This window comes from Chenopodium quinoa, unplaced genomic scaffold, assembly GCF_001683475.1.
Source record: "Chenopodium quinoa cultivar QQ74 unplaced genomic scaffold, ASM168347v1, whole genome shotgun sequence".
NCBI lineage: Eukaryota > Viridiplantae > Streptophyta > Magnoliopsida > Caryophyllales > Amaranthaceae > Chenopodium > Chenopodium quinoa.
Window position 1 is genome coordinate 663,083 of NW_018743391.1, and position 18,599 is coordinate 681,681.

General features: G+C 35.9%; 1 protein-coding gene across 3 annotated transcripts; it reads left to right on the top strand.

Annotated features, from left to right (window-relative positions):
• Positions 1-3,511: 3,511 nt before the first annotated feature.
• LOC110738634 (cysteine protease ATG4-like) lies at positions 3,512-12,904 on the top strand. 3 transcript variants are annotated; one of them, XR_002514643.1, is made up of 10 exons: positions 3,512-3,664; positions 3,799-4,502; positions 4,586-4,671; positions 4,781-4,831; positions 5,081-5,436; positions 7,202-7,343; positions 9,165-9,220; positions 9,302-9,372; positions 11,682-11,980; positions 12,181-12,904. XR_002514643.1 is itself a non-coding variant. In XM_021919026.1 (9 exons), exons 2-9 carry the CDS (start codon positions 3,959-3,961, stop codon positions 11,882-11,884), a joined length of 1,509 nt encoding a protein of 502 aa, XP_021774718.1. In that variant the 5' UTR covers positions 3,512-3,664; positions 3,799-3,958; the 3' UTR covers positions 11,885-12,166. The 3 variants fall into 3 exon arrangements, 2 of the variants coding, with proteins under 2 accessions (XP_021774718.1, XP_021774719.1); XM_021919026.1 differs by lacking the exon at positions 12,181-12,904 and having other exon boundaries at positions 11,682-12,166; XM_021919027.1 differs by lacking the exon at positions 12,181-12,904 and having other exon boundaries at positions 7,205-7,343; positions 11,682-12,166.
• Positions 12,905-18,599: the final 5,695 nt, after the last annotated feature.

Sequence of the window (18,599 nt, forward strand, 5' to 3'; positions counted from 1 at the left end):
TGATTTTCTATTATAATTCTTCTTTAAGAAAACTAAATTTTACTTAACTGGACTTATTTTTACTGAACTGAAATTAGTGAACTGAACTTATTTTTACTAAACTTAAATTATTTTTCCTTAATATTATTTTTTTAAGGTGAAAAGAACAGGACCTTACTTTGATTTTTATGTGTGATCTATACTTACAAATAGAAAATATAGGCATGTAGGGTCTAGATGTAGAATTTTCAATTATAATATGTTGGTTTTTTTATCTTATTGACAATCGAATATACTACGTAATAATGTTGAAATATGCATCGATAAATGTGTAAAAAAAAATGTGTCGACTATGAAATCAAAAAGGTAATTTAAGATGTTTGCCCATTCAACCTTCTCTCATCACTCACACATTTGCTTCACCACATATTCCTTCACTATCATGGTGGCAACAACGAAGAGAATTTTTCAATGAGTTTCAAGAGCTTCCCCTAGTTAATATGTCATATTAACATGCTATGTTAATATGATGGCAATTTTGTAAATATGAGAGGTGAAATCAAGTAGTATTAGTGTTATTTATTTTTTTTATTCTTTTTTTAAAAAAAAAAAAAAACAGCACTAACTAGTAAAACTAAATAAATCAACTCTACATCTAGTAGCAATGTCATGAGCCATTACAACTTGGTCTCTTCCAACCTTCCAGATGATGCATGTTTTAAAATAACCTCCTTCATGTAGCATATCTTGTATTGTCCATAGTAAACAAACTTCCCTCCTTTTCGGTTGTTGGATTAACTAAACAAGGGCAAGTGAATCAGTGAATAGAACAAGTCGTTGAAAACCTTTCATTCTTGCCCACTTCAAAGCAGCCGCACAAGCCAAAAGCTCCGTGTGTAGAGAAGAGAGTGCTTTTCCATAGTTACCACCACCTTCAATATAGGTTAGACGATCCACTGAGTATGCCCACCCCATGCCGGCATTCCTACTCCTCTTGTGCCAAGAGCCATCCACCATAATAGTGACCTCTAATCTTGCATCTGTTGTGTGACTAAATTCCTCCCTCTCGCATCCAACATTAACTCTTTCAAAACCAGGTGGCGCCCCATTAGGCGTTGTTTCCTTTGCCCTACAAGCATCACTACCGTCCACTCTCTTCCAAACATTTAAGCTCTGCATTGCCAAATTGAAGTTTTTAAACAAATCTGCAAGATATCCACCTTCATTACGGAAGACCCTCCCATTTCTGGTTAACCATAGACTCCAAAGAATCCCAATGAACGTACCAATTCGTTCACTTTTCTTTCCATCCTCGCTATGAAAAAGCAGGATATGATTCTGAATCCATTGTCGCAAAGAAGAAGATTCATCAATTTCAGAGGAAATATGCAAAGAGCAGTTCTGCCAAGCATATCTCGCAAAAGAGCACATCCTAAGAAGATGTTGAAGATCCTCTTGTGCCATACCACAAGAGTCACAGAAGTCGTCTATATCTATGCCCCGTCGTGCTAAATTTGACTTAACCGCCAAACCATTCATCACTAGCTTCCACAGGAACAAACTCCATTTCGACGGCATATCAAGCTTCCAAATGAGACTATAAAAAGTATAGTTAGAACAAGCATTCGGTTGCAAAGAAAAATCACACATTAGAAAAGCATAACCTGTTTTAACAGTGTACATCTCAGAGGCGTGGTGCCCCCAATAAAGCACATCCTCCTTTTCAGTAGACGGTAGTTCCATCTCCAAAATCTTCTGGGCCGTACTCCATTCAAACATGTCCCTAATAATAGCCACATTCCAAGATCTAGAATCCTGGAGGATCAAATCCTTCACTCTTTCCGATCCAACTCCTCTAAGAACTTGGTTAGACTTGAACACTGGAGTCGAGCCCTGCACCCATCTCATATTTGCAACTTTCACCCTTTCACCGTTCCCTATCTTCCGGTGGAAACCTTTAATCATTTTATTCGCCATATTAAATAGACCTTGTCTACCCCAAGAAGCATTACCACGAAGAGTAGTCCTATCATTCCCTGTTGTCTTCGTTTTCCTCTTCTCCTTCGTCAGTGTTAAGTGCTCAGCCATGCTCAACCCAGCAACACCATCTTCCCAGCTTTAACGATGGCGAGATCTTAAATTGCTAAGCCATGCTCAACCTGCGCCGTCGAATTTAACGAAAAAAACCTAAGAAAATTACATTAAATAGGGGCATAATTAACCCTAAATGGTAGGTGTTAATCATTGTTTGAGAGTTGAGATCTTGTTAATGGTGAGTTGTGGAGAAGAAGATCGCGAATTGCAGCATCTAATCTCTGAGGGAGGACAGTTCACGATGGACTTCGTACGTGCATCTTGACGGAGATTTCGGTCGGTAGTTTGTTGCTACTCTGTTAGATGGACTTCATGCATCTTGACAACTTTACCCTTTTTAAGTAGGCGGAAATGACACTTTAACCCTCATATAAACAAAACCTGTTGATATGCCATATTAACATGTATTTTCTCGAGTTTCAAAGAGAGAAATGGAGTGATTATTTGATATCAAATCTTAAAATAAATCCTAACAATGTCAATTCTAGCCAATTATGGGCAAGGTCCAACAATTTGGGGTTGAAGCATGTGAATCGCTTAAGTGGGTTAGGTTGGAATTGATTATCTAATACAGCTAAACCACCATCTTAGAGGGGGTGATTATGAAAAATCTCTCTTAAAATGAGCTTAGTGAGATCCGACCCTTAAATTCACATTTGAAAATTAGAAAACTAGTCAACCAATCCAACCTCCTATCTCACTCCGTATAATTTTTTTTTTTTTTTTGTTGGCAAGGTGAAAGACCTTACCGGAGTCCTCTCACAGATCCTCCCGACCCGAGACTCCGTATAATTGTATTGGGTATGGGAGACTTGTACCCGGGAACACAACACCTACAAGTACAAGTATTTGATGAATGTCATCACCGCTAGGGGTGAGCATAACAGGGTACCCTGTAAAAATTTCAGGAACCGGAACCGGAACCTGTTGCAACAGGTTCCTCAAAATGAGAACCGGAACCGGAACCTGTTGAACAGGTTCCTGGAAATTGGAAACCGGAACCGGAACCTGTAGGTTCGGTTCCGATTCAGGGTACCCTATATTATAATATACTCACTAACTTTTTTGCGGAATTTTTAATAAAAAATTGGTTGGTCACTAATTTATAATGTTTGCAACTTGCAAATAAGACAAACTAATAGTAGTTGTCTAACAAATTTAATATATATTTTTATAATTGTAATTTTGATATTTATTATTTAAAAATTGAGTAAGAATTAGTGTATAATTTGAAATTAAGTGATACTTTTATCATGTACAGGGTACCCTACAGGTTCCGGTTCCAAAAAATTGAGAACCTGAACCAGAACCTATTACAACTGGTTCTCCAGTTTGCTACCCAAAACCGGAACCTCTTGTACAGATTCTGGTTCCGAAATTTGCAGTTCCTAACAAGTTTCAGTTCCGATTCAGGGTACCTGATTTTTTGCTCACCCCTAAATCACCGCTATAATTTTAACGGAGCGCACATTGCGTTGCGTACATAATTATACCACTTCTCCCTTCCAAGGAGAAATCAACGCCTAACTCCTTCACGCCATTCTCTCTCCTCCTTCCTCCCCAATTTCTTCTCGTCGCCGGCGAAATCAAGGTAACCTACTTTCTCTCTCCTCTCTCTATCGATTCCTCCATCAAAATTTCTTCAATTGATTTCACTCTGATTATGATTTGCGATTTCAATTCCTAAGAATTTGCTGTTGTTCTTTGCAATTTTCATTTTTTCAGGTGATTTTCCGCTGTTATTGAGATTATTGTTTCGGAAACGGGCTTAAATTGGATAATTAGGTTTTGAATTGTTTGTGCTTAATTGAAGCAGAGTTAGGTGATTGATTGATTAATTTGAGTAGTATGATCATCAGCTATGATTCAAGTAGAATTGTAGGTGATGAAGAATTTGTTTGAGAGAACTGGTACTGCAAATTCAACATCTGGTACTAGTTCTTCTTCAAATTCCCCTAAATTTAATTGCATTTCTTCTAATTCTTCCGATCACAAGTCTTCATCATCGTCATCTTCATCAACTAAGGCTTCTTCGTTGTTGTCTGGAATTGTTGTTTCCGCTTTCTCGATTTTCGAGCCTCGTGTGGAGGAGGGTGTAAATCCGAGTTCGAATTTGAGTTTGAGTTCGAGTTCTTCTCGTGAGAAGAAGGGGGTTGGAACTAAGACTAAGATTAGTACTAGTTGTAGTGGTAGTAATGGGTGGGCGGCTGCTGTAAAGAGGGTCATGGCGAGTGGATCGATGAGGAGGATTAGGGAGTCCATGTTTGGGTTTAATAAGTCTAGTGCTGTCACTTCTACAAGTGATATTTGGTTGTTGGGTGTTTGTTATAAACTTGATGATGCAATTGGTGGTGATCCTGTTAGTAGCAGTGGCTTTGCTGCATTTGTCGAGGATTTCTCATCGAGGATTTTGATGACATATAGGAAAGGTTCGATTAGTATTTGAAATTTTTGACCTTGATTATGGTGATTAATATCATTGTGATTGATTGTTGTTATTCTTGTATTGTAGGGTTTGATGCCATTGGGGATTCAAAGTATACTAGTGATGTTAATTGGGGTTGCATGCTTCGAAGCAGTCAAATGCTTGTTGCCCAAGTGAGTACATAATTTATATCTCTAGCTAAATTAGGGCTAAATTAGTTAGCTTTCTTGGTTTGTATTATTCGAATATTGTGAAAGATAGACTAAGTTACAATATTTACAGGTGTTGTTGGTTCATCGGTTTGGGAGGTCTTGGAGGAAATCTGTGAATAAGGTGAGAACAAGTGGCGTAAGTTGTTTTTTTTGCATTATGTCATTGGTGACAAGGCATTTTGTTTTCAAACTTCAGAGTGAATGACTTTTTTGGTTACTCACTTGTAATAGAATATATATCAGTGAATCGCTCAATAGTCAATATTCATCTAAAATACGAAGAAAAAAAAAATGGAAATGGGTAATAAAAGTCTGTATTTTAGTATATTTGAATGATAGATGCAATGGTAATGATATTCATATGATGCAGCAAATTGATCAAGGGTACATTGAAATCCTACACGATTTTGGTGATTCTGAAGAATCAGCATTCTCTATCCACAAGATTCTAGAAGCTGGCAAGGGTTATGGCCTTGCTGCTGGGTCATGGATAGGTCCCTATGCCACATGCCGTGCATGGGAAACTCTGGCCCGCACTGGTAAATCATTGCCAATGGCAGTCTATATTGTTTCTGGTGATGAAGATGGTGAACGAGGTGGGGCTCCTGTTGTCTGTGTAGAAGATGTATCTGGTTGCTGCCGTGAGCATTCATGTGATGGAGCTGATTGGACGGCTATTCTGCTTCTGGTTCCTCTTGTACTTGGTCTTGATAAACTTAATCCCAGGTTAGTTTTGTTTTACAAGTTATCCTATATACGCAAACTTTAAAACCTTTGAATTAGGGTACCTCATTATTAGAATGTGAATCCAAAAACCTTTTTTTTTTTTTTTTTTTTTTTGAAGGTTTCAAATTCTTAATTTTTTGGGATGTCCTCATGAGATGAGAATTCTTATGTTGTTAAGTTTCTTTTTAGATATAGCTATTTTAGTCACCTTTTAGCTGCATAATACGATAGAAACTTTGCAGACACAAGTCAGAAGGTCAGAGTGTTTGGAAATTTAGTCAGATGAAGGCATTGATATGTAATGTGGCCTAATATTTGCATTAGAACTATGAACAAGTAGCTTGTGTATATTTGGAGTCTAAAGAACAATCCTATATTTCTATTTTTTCTTCTTGCCCTTTATAAGAAGAACAGGTCTTGTTTTCGTGAAAGCAGTTGGGTTGCTTGGTATTGAATCAGAAACAAATAACGCATATCCTCATAATTGAATTTTAGAAGTAGCCAACTATTTGAATAACCAAAGCTTCGTTGTTGAATGTTCATAAAGTATAAAAAAAGGAGTGCATAATGCTTAATCTGATTTGGAAATGGATGGTTTAGCTAACATTTTTTTTACTGAAAAGAGAGCTGCAATTGGAAAAGCAGGAACTCCTCCAGTCTGGGAGAATTTACAACAATGTCATTATGTGGAATACACTGCAAATTCGAAAAAGCAAACTTATTTGTGTTTGAAGTATTTTCTCAAGTCAGATAGAGACATTCAAAGGAATGGCCAATAGACTGCATGGGTGGTTAATTTAACAGTTTTTTAAAGGAATTTGAAAATATATGTCTTGATAAATGGTCATAGAGTTGTGTAGATGTAAGGAATACACTAATATAGGACAAGGTTCTAAAAGATATCAATGGAAAAAAAAAAAATAGGTGCATGGCTATTATGCTAGACATTAGATAAAAATTTGGAAGTTTTGTAGAATGGTACCAGAAGGGTTCAAGGTATACCATATTGTCCCACAAAGCTTTTCAATTAGTGCTAAAACTTCAAAGCTTTTACTTTTCTTTTGAATTTCAAAGAACTACATCCTAGTGAATACAATATATTTTGTTTTATCCTTTCTTATGGTTATGATTTTGATTTTGATCTATGGTCTAAGTTTCTTGTCCAAATTTTACAAGAATGTGGGTCAGTTATTGGCTGCACATTCCTTTCATTCATTGTGAGACATGATTACAATCTGCTGGTAATTTACATTCTTATTGCTATGATAATCTATGCAACTATTTGTTTTGTATTTTACTGCCTTACCTTCATAATAATTGACATAATGGATGGGAACATAAAAATTATTATCTAGTGATTCTACTTTGTATCATTAAAAAATGAGACATGTGAGGGCGGGAAATGTTAGTGGGTTATGTTGGATGAGGTAAATGCATTTATGATAGTGGTTTTTGTCCATGTATGGTGGTGTGTTAATTATGATTAAAAGGCTGAAAGAGGAAAGTGTATTATTTGTTCCAAAACAGATGGGAGTAGTTTTCTTGATCAATTCTTACTTTGTTGGGTTTGTTGTGTGTATTTGTTCCAAAACAGCGGGAGTAGTTTTCTTGATCAATTCTGACTTTGTTGGGTTTGTTGTGTGTATTTGTTCCAAAACAGTGGGAGTAGTTTTCTTGATCAATTCTGACTTTTTTGGGTTTGTTGTGTGTGTGTGTGTTTAAAAATTGTAATAGTGATTTTGCATTGATTATTCTATTGTTTCAGCAGGTATGTTCCTTTATTGGGTGCTACATTTACGTTTCCTCAAAGTCTTGGCATTTTGGGTGGGAAGCCTGGTGTTTCAACTTACATTGTTGGCGTCCAAGATGAAAATGTGTTTTATCTTGATCCCCATGATGTTCAACAGGTACTTAAAACACTTTTATGTCATTTTGTTGTATCTACTTGATTGATTATGTCTCGGGGATTTTTTTAGATTAAAAGCAGATGATTTGGCATGATGTTAGGATCACAATTCGAATTCGGTGTCTTATAAATCAATGATCCTAAAATACACAACCGGATTCGAATTTAAATATTTTTAAAATTATAATTTCTTTGTTCCAAATAAGTCGCATCACTTTAAATCTTTCCAAGATTTTAGACAAATTAGTTGTGTAACAAGTAATGGTTGATTATTTTATACTCCATCCGTTTTGCTGTAGGCCTGTAGCTATGCAAACCAAGAAAATTTGGAAATAGAGACCATGTATGTGTTTACTTTTGTATTAAAAAATAAAGAATAAAGATAAGAGTTTATTAAATTATATTGGGTACTACAAAGTAGGATTGTGGATGATAAAAAATGAATCAAAAGTTATCATATAAGGAATAAGGCAAAAGTGAGTAAAACTTAGAAAAATGGATGTAAACGGAAAGTGAGTAAAACTTCGGAAAACGAAAGGAGTATAACAGTTAGTGAGTGTGGATTATTTGCTTTTTATAATAAAGTGCTGCAACTTGCAAGGAGTAGAATTGTATGATTATAGAACAATATAAACATTTGAAGTGCTAATATCTTGGCACAATTTTATGTTGCGGTGATTCGGTTTTACAATGACAATTTTAAGTTGAAAATTTTATTTGATGTATTAAGTGTAAATTTTTTATCTTTCATACATACAAAATCCAAGCTCTTATAATTCAACCCTTTCTTTCACCTCATTTTACTTGCTCTATTTGACAAAAAATTAGCAAAAGTGTGAGAAGCTTTTGGTCATATGGGCCAGTAAAGTTTTTGGTTTATGAGTACAGTAAATTGAGATGGAGATAGAATGTACTTTGTCATATCTTGATATTTAGTGTTTAAAATGACATTTTATTACTTTAAATATGAACGATTAGTAATTTAGCAAATATATATTAAAAATAAAAAAATAAAAAATAAAAACAATTCTACAACTCTGAATCAATTCTAAGCACACTTTTCCAAATCGTGTGCTGCTTTTACTTCGTTTGACTATATTTACAATGAAAATGGCTAAAAGAGTTAGGAGGCAAGTAAGAGTGTTTCAAAGAATGCTTTGATTGCAATGTTCAAATGAATGATAGTGCCTATGTTTAGCTGTGTAGGCCTTCTTGCTCCTTACTCTAGAATGTTCTTAATTATAATTATTATATACTCTGCTTACTTTACTCCTAGCTAGAACCTTCTACACAAGAATGCACAAGTAGAGCAGTTTAGAACCTTTTAAAAAGCACCACAAACTAGGTTGTGCACAAAGTGTACTTGTGAGATTTTATCTTGAAAATCCGTCCTTTCCATTATTTTCATTTTTGTCCAAAATATAAGGGACCCTAAATCTTAACCAATTCAAAGCTTGTTTGGCCCACCAAACGTCCCGTTATTATGTTATTGTCAAGTGGTTGTTTACTGGGAATGTAAAGCATATTATAAATAAATCTACCAAACGTCCCGTTATTATGTTATTGTCAAGTTGTTGTTTACTGGGAATGTAAAGCATATAATAAATGAATCTTTTTAATTAATAATTCCTGAAAATCTGATTGTCTCTCTACTCCATGTCAATCTTATTCCTTACTTTCATAATTTAGAAGTGAGTGAAATGTTGTGATTCTTTTGACATAACAGACATATGCTGGTAGCTTACTCTTATGTCTGTTATTCTTGCAGTATTTGATTTTTATAACAAGTTTTAGCTCTCACTGTGTTTGTATTGACTTGTAGGTGACTAATATTACAAAAACTGACCTAGAGGCTGATACTTCATCATTCCACAGCAAGTAAGAGATTACTCATAAGTTGCTGTCCTTTTCATCTTGGATTTCCTTGACTTAGTTACTAATTTACTTTATTTCCATCAGTGTGATCAGGCATATTCCTTTGGAGTCTATTGATCCCTCATTAGCGATTGGATTTTACTGCAGAGACAAAGGTACTCAGTATGTCTTTGATTTCATAATCTGTTCCATACTTCCATGGTAGTGTTCAGTTTTGTTGTTGTCTGTTTCAAATATAATTAAACAAGGCCAGATCCTTTCTATATGAGACTGGCAGTCTGGCACTATTTGTTCTGGGTGATATGGGGTACTCAGAGTAGTCCCAGAATCAATAGTTTCGTCATTCAAGCCAAAATCAGCTCTGTAGTGTTTCCAGGGAAGATGCTACTGGTCACCTATAGTATAAATCAGCTAGGACAATTTGTGAAGTTAGATATGTCTCTGCATGTGCGCTGGGTTCCAGCGCCATTATGTGGCTGCTAGAGGAGAGTCCATTCTGAGTTCATTCAAGATCTTAAAATGAGCTCTAAAACAATCTCTCGTGAATGAACTATTACAGTGGTTAATATTTAAAAAAGTGGCTTATGAAGTTCAAGTTGGAAAAGTAACTATGTTTACTTACTGTAGTTGGTGGAAATGGCATAAATAGTACTTCGTATATAGTATTTGCATATAGAAGATTATAAACTTCCTCCGTTTTTCTTCTATTGCACGATAAGGACTTTTACACTATTCACTTAATCTTCTTTGACCATCATTTTTTATTTATCTATTAGGAAAAACATAGTCATGTAGGATCTAGTAAGATTCGTCTCGAAATCTACTTTTCAAATATCATCTTTTTATAATTTTTACAAAAGTATAATAGAAGATATTAATAGCTAAAGTAATGCATTAGCAAGCGTGAAATCTCTCATGGTGCAATAAAAAAAGAATGGAGGAAGTATATAGAATTTACTCAAGAGTATTAGGTAAATTAGCACTGACTGACATTAAGATAGTAATGTCACCTTTTAGAGTTAATAGCCATAATTGCCAGTTAGTGCGTCGAGATGCTCATTCTTGGTATCAGCAAGTAGGGAATTGATCTCCACAGGGGTTTGACTTTTAACACCTGCTCTCTAGGGCTTAAAAAGTAATAATTGAATCTGTTAAATCTTTTACTCTTGAGAAGATTTATCCATTTAAGCTACAAGAGAGCTGTGTCTTCCACCTGCTGCCTCTCCAGAATCAAATTTTCTGACTCCTCATCCCATCCTGCTGCTCCCTCGCTTTGTTTTTCCTCTTTCTCTAGGAGCTGTAAATATCTGCTATCCACGAGATGAAAGCTGACCTACTTTGGTTGGAAACACCAGTACCTACCTGGCACTATTCGAATGGGAGCCACATTCTTACAAAGGAAGCTATATTTTAGGACATAGATGTCATTACTAGCCTTACCATTCCTTGCAAGAAATTCCTCGCGATTTTCATGGTGGTACCTTAGAAGTAAAGTCATTATAAGCCATTCAGTCATTTAAATGAACCAGAAACTTCTATTGGAGTAGATAGTCTGCTCAGATTCTTCTTTTCCTCCCTACAATAAATATCCTAGGGTTAAATGTGTATCTTAAATGTTAAAACATATATGTTTAATGTCGTCGCACTAGCTTGTTGAGAAAAAATTTGATTGAACCCGATCTACCTTTACAACGTATTATATACCAAGTACCGCAAGTTATTATCTACAATCTACCTTTTAAACAAACTCCCTGATTGTGTAGAATTTGAGATTGGGGGGATGGGGAGGTGAGTTAGTTGCAGGGATACTTTTGCTGCTTTCTTGATACAGAGGAGTCAAATCAGAATGTTTTATAAAATATTGGTGTCGTGTGCTCTGCAGAAGGGAGTTTCAGTTTTACCTGTTATCTAAAGCTATTAGGAAAGGATGGTTGCTGGTTTAATAATTTTCATATGTTTGGATTTCCTTATGGTTGTTATCTAAGGCAGGACCGCAAGAGTCTATCGACTTATCTGCAAAAATGGGTATTATTTGATTTGACCCCTCTATCAGCTGACTATCTAATTTGATAAATGGAGTTATGGAGGAAATTAAAGAGGAATTCTAGATGAATTAGATTGCTTTCCTACTGTTGAAGAATACTTGGTAGACTGGTGACAAGATCCGCATGGCTTCATTTTGTTAGATTATGGGTGAGAGAAATTCATTATGTACGATACCTGAAAGTGTCGTACTGTGTTCTGACATGATGCTGGAAATTTTAGATTTCAGAGCCCTTTTAAGTTAAATCTAGAAGCCCTCCATAAACAATGGATTAATGTCGCTTTTTTATGATCCAAAGAATTTTTATTAGGTTCTACTGTTCTAAGTTCAAATAGCTTTTGGTTAATAATCTTAGAAAAGGAGGTTATAAATAAAAAATAACATGCTTATTGATAATTTTTTAATTGGGTTTACTGTCAGATGACTTTGATGATTTCTGCTCCCGAGCTTCTAAGCTAGCCAATGAGTCAAATGGCGCTCCTCTATTTACTGTGACACAGAGCCGTAACTCCCCTAAGACAGCCAGTCAGCATGATATAGGCGCTAGTGAAAACCGCGTAGATGATTCATATGATATGCTGCATTCAAACGACGGGCAAGAGGACGATTGGCAACTTCTCTGAAGATGGATGGTGCTGATAGTTTAAAATCTGATTGGAACTGAAACAATTGTGCAGGAGTTTGACAAGTTTACATGTTTGTTTCGTGTTTGTCCATTGGTTGGTTGGCATCTCGTCCCACTTAAAGCTTCAATTTGTTTTTTTTTTAAAGTAAATGAATCTTAGAAATATTCAGCTCAGATAGTGAAATGTTAGCATCTGTAGAAGTATTTATCACATGTCATAACAGGTGTAAATTCGTTCATTTAATGGAAGGCGTATGATATCTTCATTTGATTTTGTAAATTTGGCATTTGCAGATTGTATTCAACTATTATGAGGTTGGTTGAGTTTTAACTTTTAAGGCATTCGGCTTCCTTTCCAGTCCACCCGTGTTCGACTCCTCATCCGGTCATCCCCTTCCTCTTGAGCATTGCTATGATAGTTGTACTTCATGGTGCTTTGTGTAATTTAATTTGTTTTAAGAAGTTGGTTTCTTCAGTGTAAATAGGGGTTTAAATTACTTGAAGTTGTTGGTTTTTTCTGTAAATAAAGGCTTGCAATAAATTTTATTGATCTAGAATTGGTACCTATCCTATTTAGGTTTTTTTTTCCTCCTTCGAGTAAATAGGTTTGTTTTATTACCATTGCCCTGACACATTTTTAAGTACATAAAGACCTTGGCCTTTGTAAACTTGGAGTTTAAGAGTGATCTTTTCGCTTTTCAGAATTTATAAGCCATGAATACAAAGAGTAAGTATTACCCACTACCATGGTATGGGTAATACTACCCAATACCACATTTTTTTTTTTCTTTTCCTTTTTTTTCCCCCTTTTCTCTTCATCTTGTTCCTTACATAAACCCTTTTCCCCACCTCCATGGATAGCTCCCATTGCCGGCCAAACCTCCGCCCAACACACCTTTCACCTCCGACAGCAAGAAGCCCACCCCACCAGCTACTATCTTGGTCGAAATCCAAAAACACGCAACTACCTTCATTAAAAATCTCCAGAAACCACCCAAAAAAATATAACCCAAAAACTGAGACACAAACTTATGGCTCTAGCCATTAAAAACGGTGAGTTTTATGTTGGAAATCGCTAAGTTCGGTCGAAATCGACGCCGGTAATTTTTTGTCGGTGCTCAATTATTATTAACTTCTATACTATTATTATTGATTTGTGTACTGTTATTCTTGGTTTTTATACTGTTATTCTTAATTTATATACTGTTATTGAGAGGAGAGATACTGCATTTTTACAATATGGGTAAGTAATACGTGAAATTACATTTTTGCCCATGGTATGGGCCCAATGAGCCCATACCTGGTAGTGGTCATCACTACTCTAAATATAAGTTATCTAATGTAAATTAACGCTTGCTTGTTATAGTATTGAACTAAACTTGGGTAGCGCTGATTCATCGTGAACTTAATATTCATATATTTCAATAATGTTAATATATCATTATTTTTTTTTTATTTTTTTTTTAATTGAGAATGAAAAATAGTAAACTTGATTGTTGGCTTTTAGCTATTGGACTTGAAGTTTAATCCGACTAGGTCTAATCGAATCCTTTTTTAAAGATACGAACATCTTTTCCTAGTGCTCAAATTGCTTGATTTTTGTATAAAGTTGTATCAAACTCACAATCAAGTGATCGACTACAGACCTACCCTTGGCTCATCACTATTCTTAAGGGTAGCATGTAATGATTCAAAAGGTTATAAAAGATTATGATGGACCATTAAAATTCTAAATTTTACGAAAAATCACTTGCATCAATAATTGTTGCAAACTAAATAACAATGAAGGGCTTCTAGATGAAAGGAACAAATCAGTAAAATGTTCTGACGTTTTTTGTACAGGTAATTATAAGCTGTCATTCTTCACCTCCCACAAAAAAAAAAAAAAAAAAAAAAAAAATCAAAAAGTTTAAACAGAAAATTATTTTTAATATTTTTTTTAAAAAAGCCCAAATATCTTCTAGAAGAAAAGGGTTCACGTGCCCCAGCAAGTGATATGAATGTTAGTGTGTCTGACAAAAAGTGGTCCATGTGTTTGTCAGCTTTGATGATTTCCGGATGACTACTTCCGCAACTTCAGCCATACACATACTCATTATTTCAGATTTACTTTAATTTTTTATACACACGTAATTTGGATTTTGTTCTTTTCTGGATTAGTCTAATATTTTTATTACAATAGTACTCTATCCGTTATAAGTAGTGTGAGTGTAATTATTTCACATACGAAGGAATGTGATTTTTTGAAAAAGAAAATACTTGTATAGTTATGACTTATGAGAATTCTTATTATTCCGTTTTGACTTTTACACTATTTACCACCCTTACTTTCACAATCTTTTATGAATAATATGTGAGGAAAAATATATTCATGTATGACCTTTTTGAATTCGTCTCAATAAGTACTATCATAATATATAACTTTTACTCCCTCCGTTACATCTTACTTGCAACAAAGGGGTATTATTTGTGAGACATAAAATATTCCTTTGTTACGAATAATATGTAATGGAGGAAGTATAATTTTTACTTTTGGAGAATTTAAGTTATTGATTGTTAAAGTTTTGCATTAGCAAGCGTGATAAAATAAACAGGTCAAGTAAAAAAGAACACAGGAAGTATGTTTCATACTCCGTATTATTTGCAATTATTAGTTTTTTTTTTTACTTTATATCAAATCGTTGCAAATAAGGAGTGTATTTATAAGTTGTTTGGTCTTATATGGGAAATGGAGTATTACTTAGGAAATGGAAATTCATAAAAATTAAAAATTAAAAAAAAATTAAAAAAAAATAGAAATTTAATTACCCCATTATATCTTGGTCAATCAAACTTCCCTTATTTATTTTTACATGAAATTACATCCTTACCCTTTTTACCCTCTAAAATTGGGAAAGGTGGGATGAAATTACATTCTTACCCAGCTACCCTCTATAATTGGGAAAGGTTCTTATTTCCTATTTTATACATACTAATTTATACATTATAAATTCTTATTGGTTAAGTTAATTAAATATGAATTTATGACATGACTCTAAGTAAAGAAATGATTCCCTTGAATTATGCAATTATGGTTGACGGTTTCCTAAAAAAATCAAAACAATTTAAACAAGGCAAAATTATTTATGAATTGTTTTTTCTTTAATGTTAGATTCCAAATATTGTTCTTTTTTTTATGCAATTGATTTTATTTGAGACTATCATATTGAAATGGAGGGAGTATATTGGAGATATTCTAGTGTATCTAGAATATTATTATTGTGATAATAATATCCTCAAATGATGGGGCTGCTCTTGTGGGTGTTTCTCCTACCCAAATTCAGCAACTTATTGATCATTTGAACAGTATGAAGCCAAAATTACAGGATAAGGATCATCAAGGTTGGATCGTTGACACCGGCGCATCCAATCATGTGACTTGTGACTTGAATTTGATGACAAATGTGACTAATGTACAACATTGTCCGGTTGGCCTTCCGGATGGAAAGAGTGCTAATGCGTCTAAGATTGACATTGTTACTTTACAAGGGGGATTGAATATTACTAACGTCTTATTTGTATCCCAATTGAATTGCAATTTGATTTCTGCGACTCAATTATGTGATGAATTGAATTGCACTCTGCAATTTACTAACAAAATTTGTGTTATACAGGACCTAACGACGAGGAAGGTGATTGGAGCGGGTGAACGCGTAGATGAATTTTATTATTTCCGTGGTGTTCCAGAGGTGAAGGCTTTGAAGATAGATGGTGTTCAGTCGACAGAGTTGTGGCATCAACGAATGGGACATCCGTCGGAAAAAGTATTGCAACATCTTCCAGTTGTGAGTAGTTCTATTAGAAGTTCTAAAAATAAATCCTGTGATGTATGCCCTAGAGCAAAACAACATAGGAATAATTTTCCCATTAGTAATAATAAAGCTAGTCATATTTTTGAACTTATTCATGTAGATTTATGGGGTCCTTACAAGACTCAATCGACTTGTGGTTCCCATTATTTCTTGACTATAGTGGATGATTTTTCAAGAGGTGTGTGGACGTATTTAATACGAAATAAAACTGAGGTTGAATACATGTTTCTCAATTTTGTTGCTTTGGTGAAACGTCAATTTGATTGTGAAATTAAAGTGGTCCGTAGTGATAATGGGACAGAATTTAACTCCTTGAAAAATTATTTTTTTGCTAATGGGATCATATTTGAGAATTCTTGAGTGGGCACGCCTCAACAAAATGGGCGTGTTGAACGGAAACATCAACACATTCTTAATGTAGCTTGTGCCTTGCGGTTTCAAGCTAATTTACCTAGAAAATTTTGGGGGAAATGTGTGCAAGCGGCATGTTATTTGATTAATAGAACTCCCTCTAGATTGCTTGATTACAAAACTCCATTTGAGATCTTGTTTGGTAAACAACCTTTATATGATTCCATTAAGGTGTTTGGGTGTTTGTGTTTTGCTCACAATCAACGAAGCAAGGGTGACAAGTTTGCTAGTAGGAGTAGACGGTGTGTATTCTTGGGATATCCTTTTGGAAAGAAATGTTGGAAGGTGTTTGATTTGGAGACTAAGGAGAGTTTTGTCTCACGTGATGTGCAATTTATTGAGGATGTATTTCCTTGGAATAATTTTGATCTTGACAATGACAGAAGCTATAATCATGTGCAAGCTTCGGAGTTTATCGAAGTTGAGGATGCAGGGGGCAGCGAGGTGGAGAGTGTGTGTGACGGGTGTGTTGCACAGCCCCGGACAGTGGAGACCGCAGCTGGCCTGCGGCAAGACACGCAGCACAACAGCCAGCCTGCGGTAGCTCCTGCCGAGGCGCCCAACACTGCCATAACCGATGGAATTCCAGCGACAGCTGGGTGCGAAGAACCCAGCACTGCCCGGCCAGGGCGCTGAAATTCCAGCGGAAGCAGGGTACGCTCCAAATAGCAGCGTGCAGGCAGCAGCTCAGGAGATTCCGAGTGAGAGTGAGCTTGAGGTTCTCGAGCATGCTGAAAATGTGGAAATCATGGGTAAGGGCAAGCGTCCAAAATTTACGTCGGTCAAATTTCGCGATTTTGTGACACACACCATACGGAATAAAAGTCCATCTCAGCCTCATCGTTCATCCGCGACACCTTCTTCAGGTACTGTTTATCCCATAACACATTTTGTTGATTCTCACCGATTTTCTGTGTCACATAGAAAATACATTGCAGTAATTACAGGTAGCAATGAGCCGAAAATTTTTAAAGAGGCTATGAAGCATGAAGGTTGGAGGAAGGCAATGGAAGATGAGATTCAAGCTCTTGAAGAGCAAGGCACCTGGGTCTTAGAAGACTTACCTCGCGGTAAAAAGGCGCTTGAGAGCAAATGGGTTTACAGAGAGAAATACGATGAGCATGGAAATCTTCAACGATTGAAGGCTAGACTTGTCATATTCGGTAATCATCAGGTTGAAGGCCTAGATTACAATGAGACATTTGCTCCCGTGGAAAAAATGGTGAATGTTAGAACATTTCTTGCAGTTGCAGCAGTGAAGAATTTGGAGGTTCATCAAATGGACGTTCATAATGCCTTTTTACATGGTGACTTGGAGGAAGAGGTATACATGAAAATTCCCCCTGGTTTTGATAAAAATAACTCTGGAAAAGTGTGCAGGATGAAGAAGTCATTGTATGGCTTTGAAGAAGTATGGTTTTAAACAGTCATACTATGATTATTCCCTTTTTACTCTGACAAGAGAGAACATGCAACTTAATGTGTTGGTATATGTCGATGGTTTAATTGTTGCAGGGAATGATAAGTTTGCTTTATTGTCATTCAAAACATATTTGGGGGACTACTTCAAGATGAAAGACTTGGGGGTTCTGAAATATTTTTTAGGGCTAGAAATAGCCAGAAGCAAGCAGGGAATTTTCATGTGTCAGAGAAAGTACGCCTTGGACATTATTACATAAACGGGTTTGCTTGATGCAAAACCTGCAGAATTTCCCATGGAGCAAAACCACAGGCTAGCTCTGGCAAATGGGGAATTATTCGGTGATGTAGAGAAGTATAGACGTCTTGTAGGGCGTCTAATTTATTTAGCGGTTACAAGGTCGGATTTGGCCTATTCTGTGCATATTTTATCTCAATTTATACAGAGTCCGAAGGTAGAACTCTGGGATGCAGCCTTGCGAGTTGTAAGGTATCTGAAGAAAAGTCCGGGTCAAGGGATCTTGTTACGGTCTGATAGTGCTCTACAGTTGGAAGGATGGTGTGATTCGGATTGGGCGAGTTGTCCATTATCTAGGCATTCTCTGACAGGTTGGTTTGTGTTTCTTGGTCTATCCCCCATATCATGGAAGACTAAGAAACAACCCACGGCGGCTATGAGCTCTGCAGAGGCAGAGTACTGATCTATGAATGCTTGTACTCGTGAGCTGAAGTGGCTAAAGCGGCTTCTACGAGATCTTGGGGTGCGCCATGACAATGGCATGCATTTATATTGTGACAGTCAGTCGGCATTGTACATTGCGAAAAATTCCGTGTTTCATGAGCGCACGAAACATATTGAAGCTGATTGTCATTTTGTTAGAGATGCTATTACAAAGGGTCTGATAAAAGCGTCGTATGTGCCTACGACGTTTCAGTTGGCCGACATTTTCACAAAGGCTTTGGGAAAGGTCAAGTTTGATTTTTTACTCCGCAAGTTGGGCATATATGATCCGTATGCTCCCACTTGAGGGG

What these genes read in the sequence shown, in the direction of transcription:
- LOC110738634 (XM_021919026.1), top strand. Translation starts at nt 3,959, where the DNA reads ATGAAGAATTTGTTTGAGAGAACTGGTACTGCAAATTCAACATCTGGT. An exon ending in ACTTCATCATTCCACAGCAA is followed by an intron (nt 9,221 to 9,301) that starts GTAAGAGATTAC and finishes TATTTCCATCAG; the next exon opens with TGTGATCAGGCATATTCCTT. An exon ending in ATTTTACTGCAGAGACAAAG is followed by an intron (nt 9,373 to 11,681) that starts GTACTCAGTATG and finishes GTTTACTGTCAG; the next exon opens with ATGACTTTGATGATTTCTGC.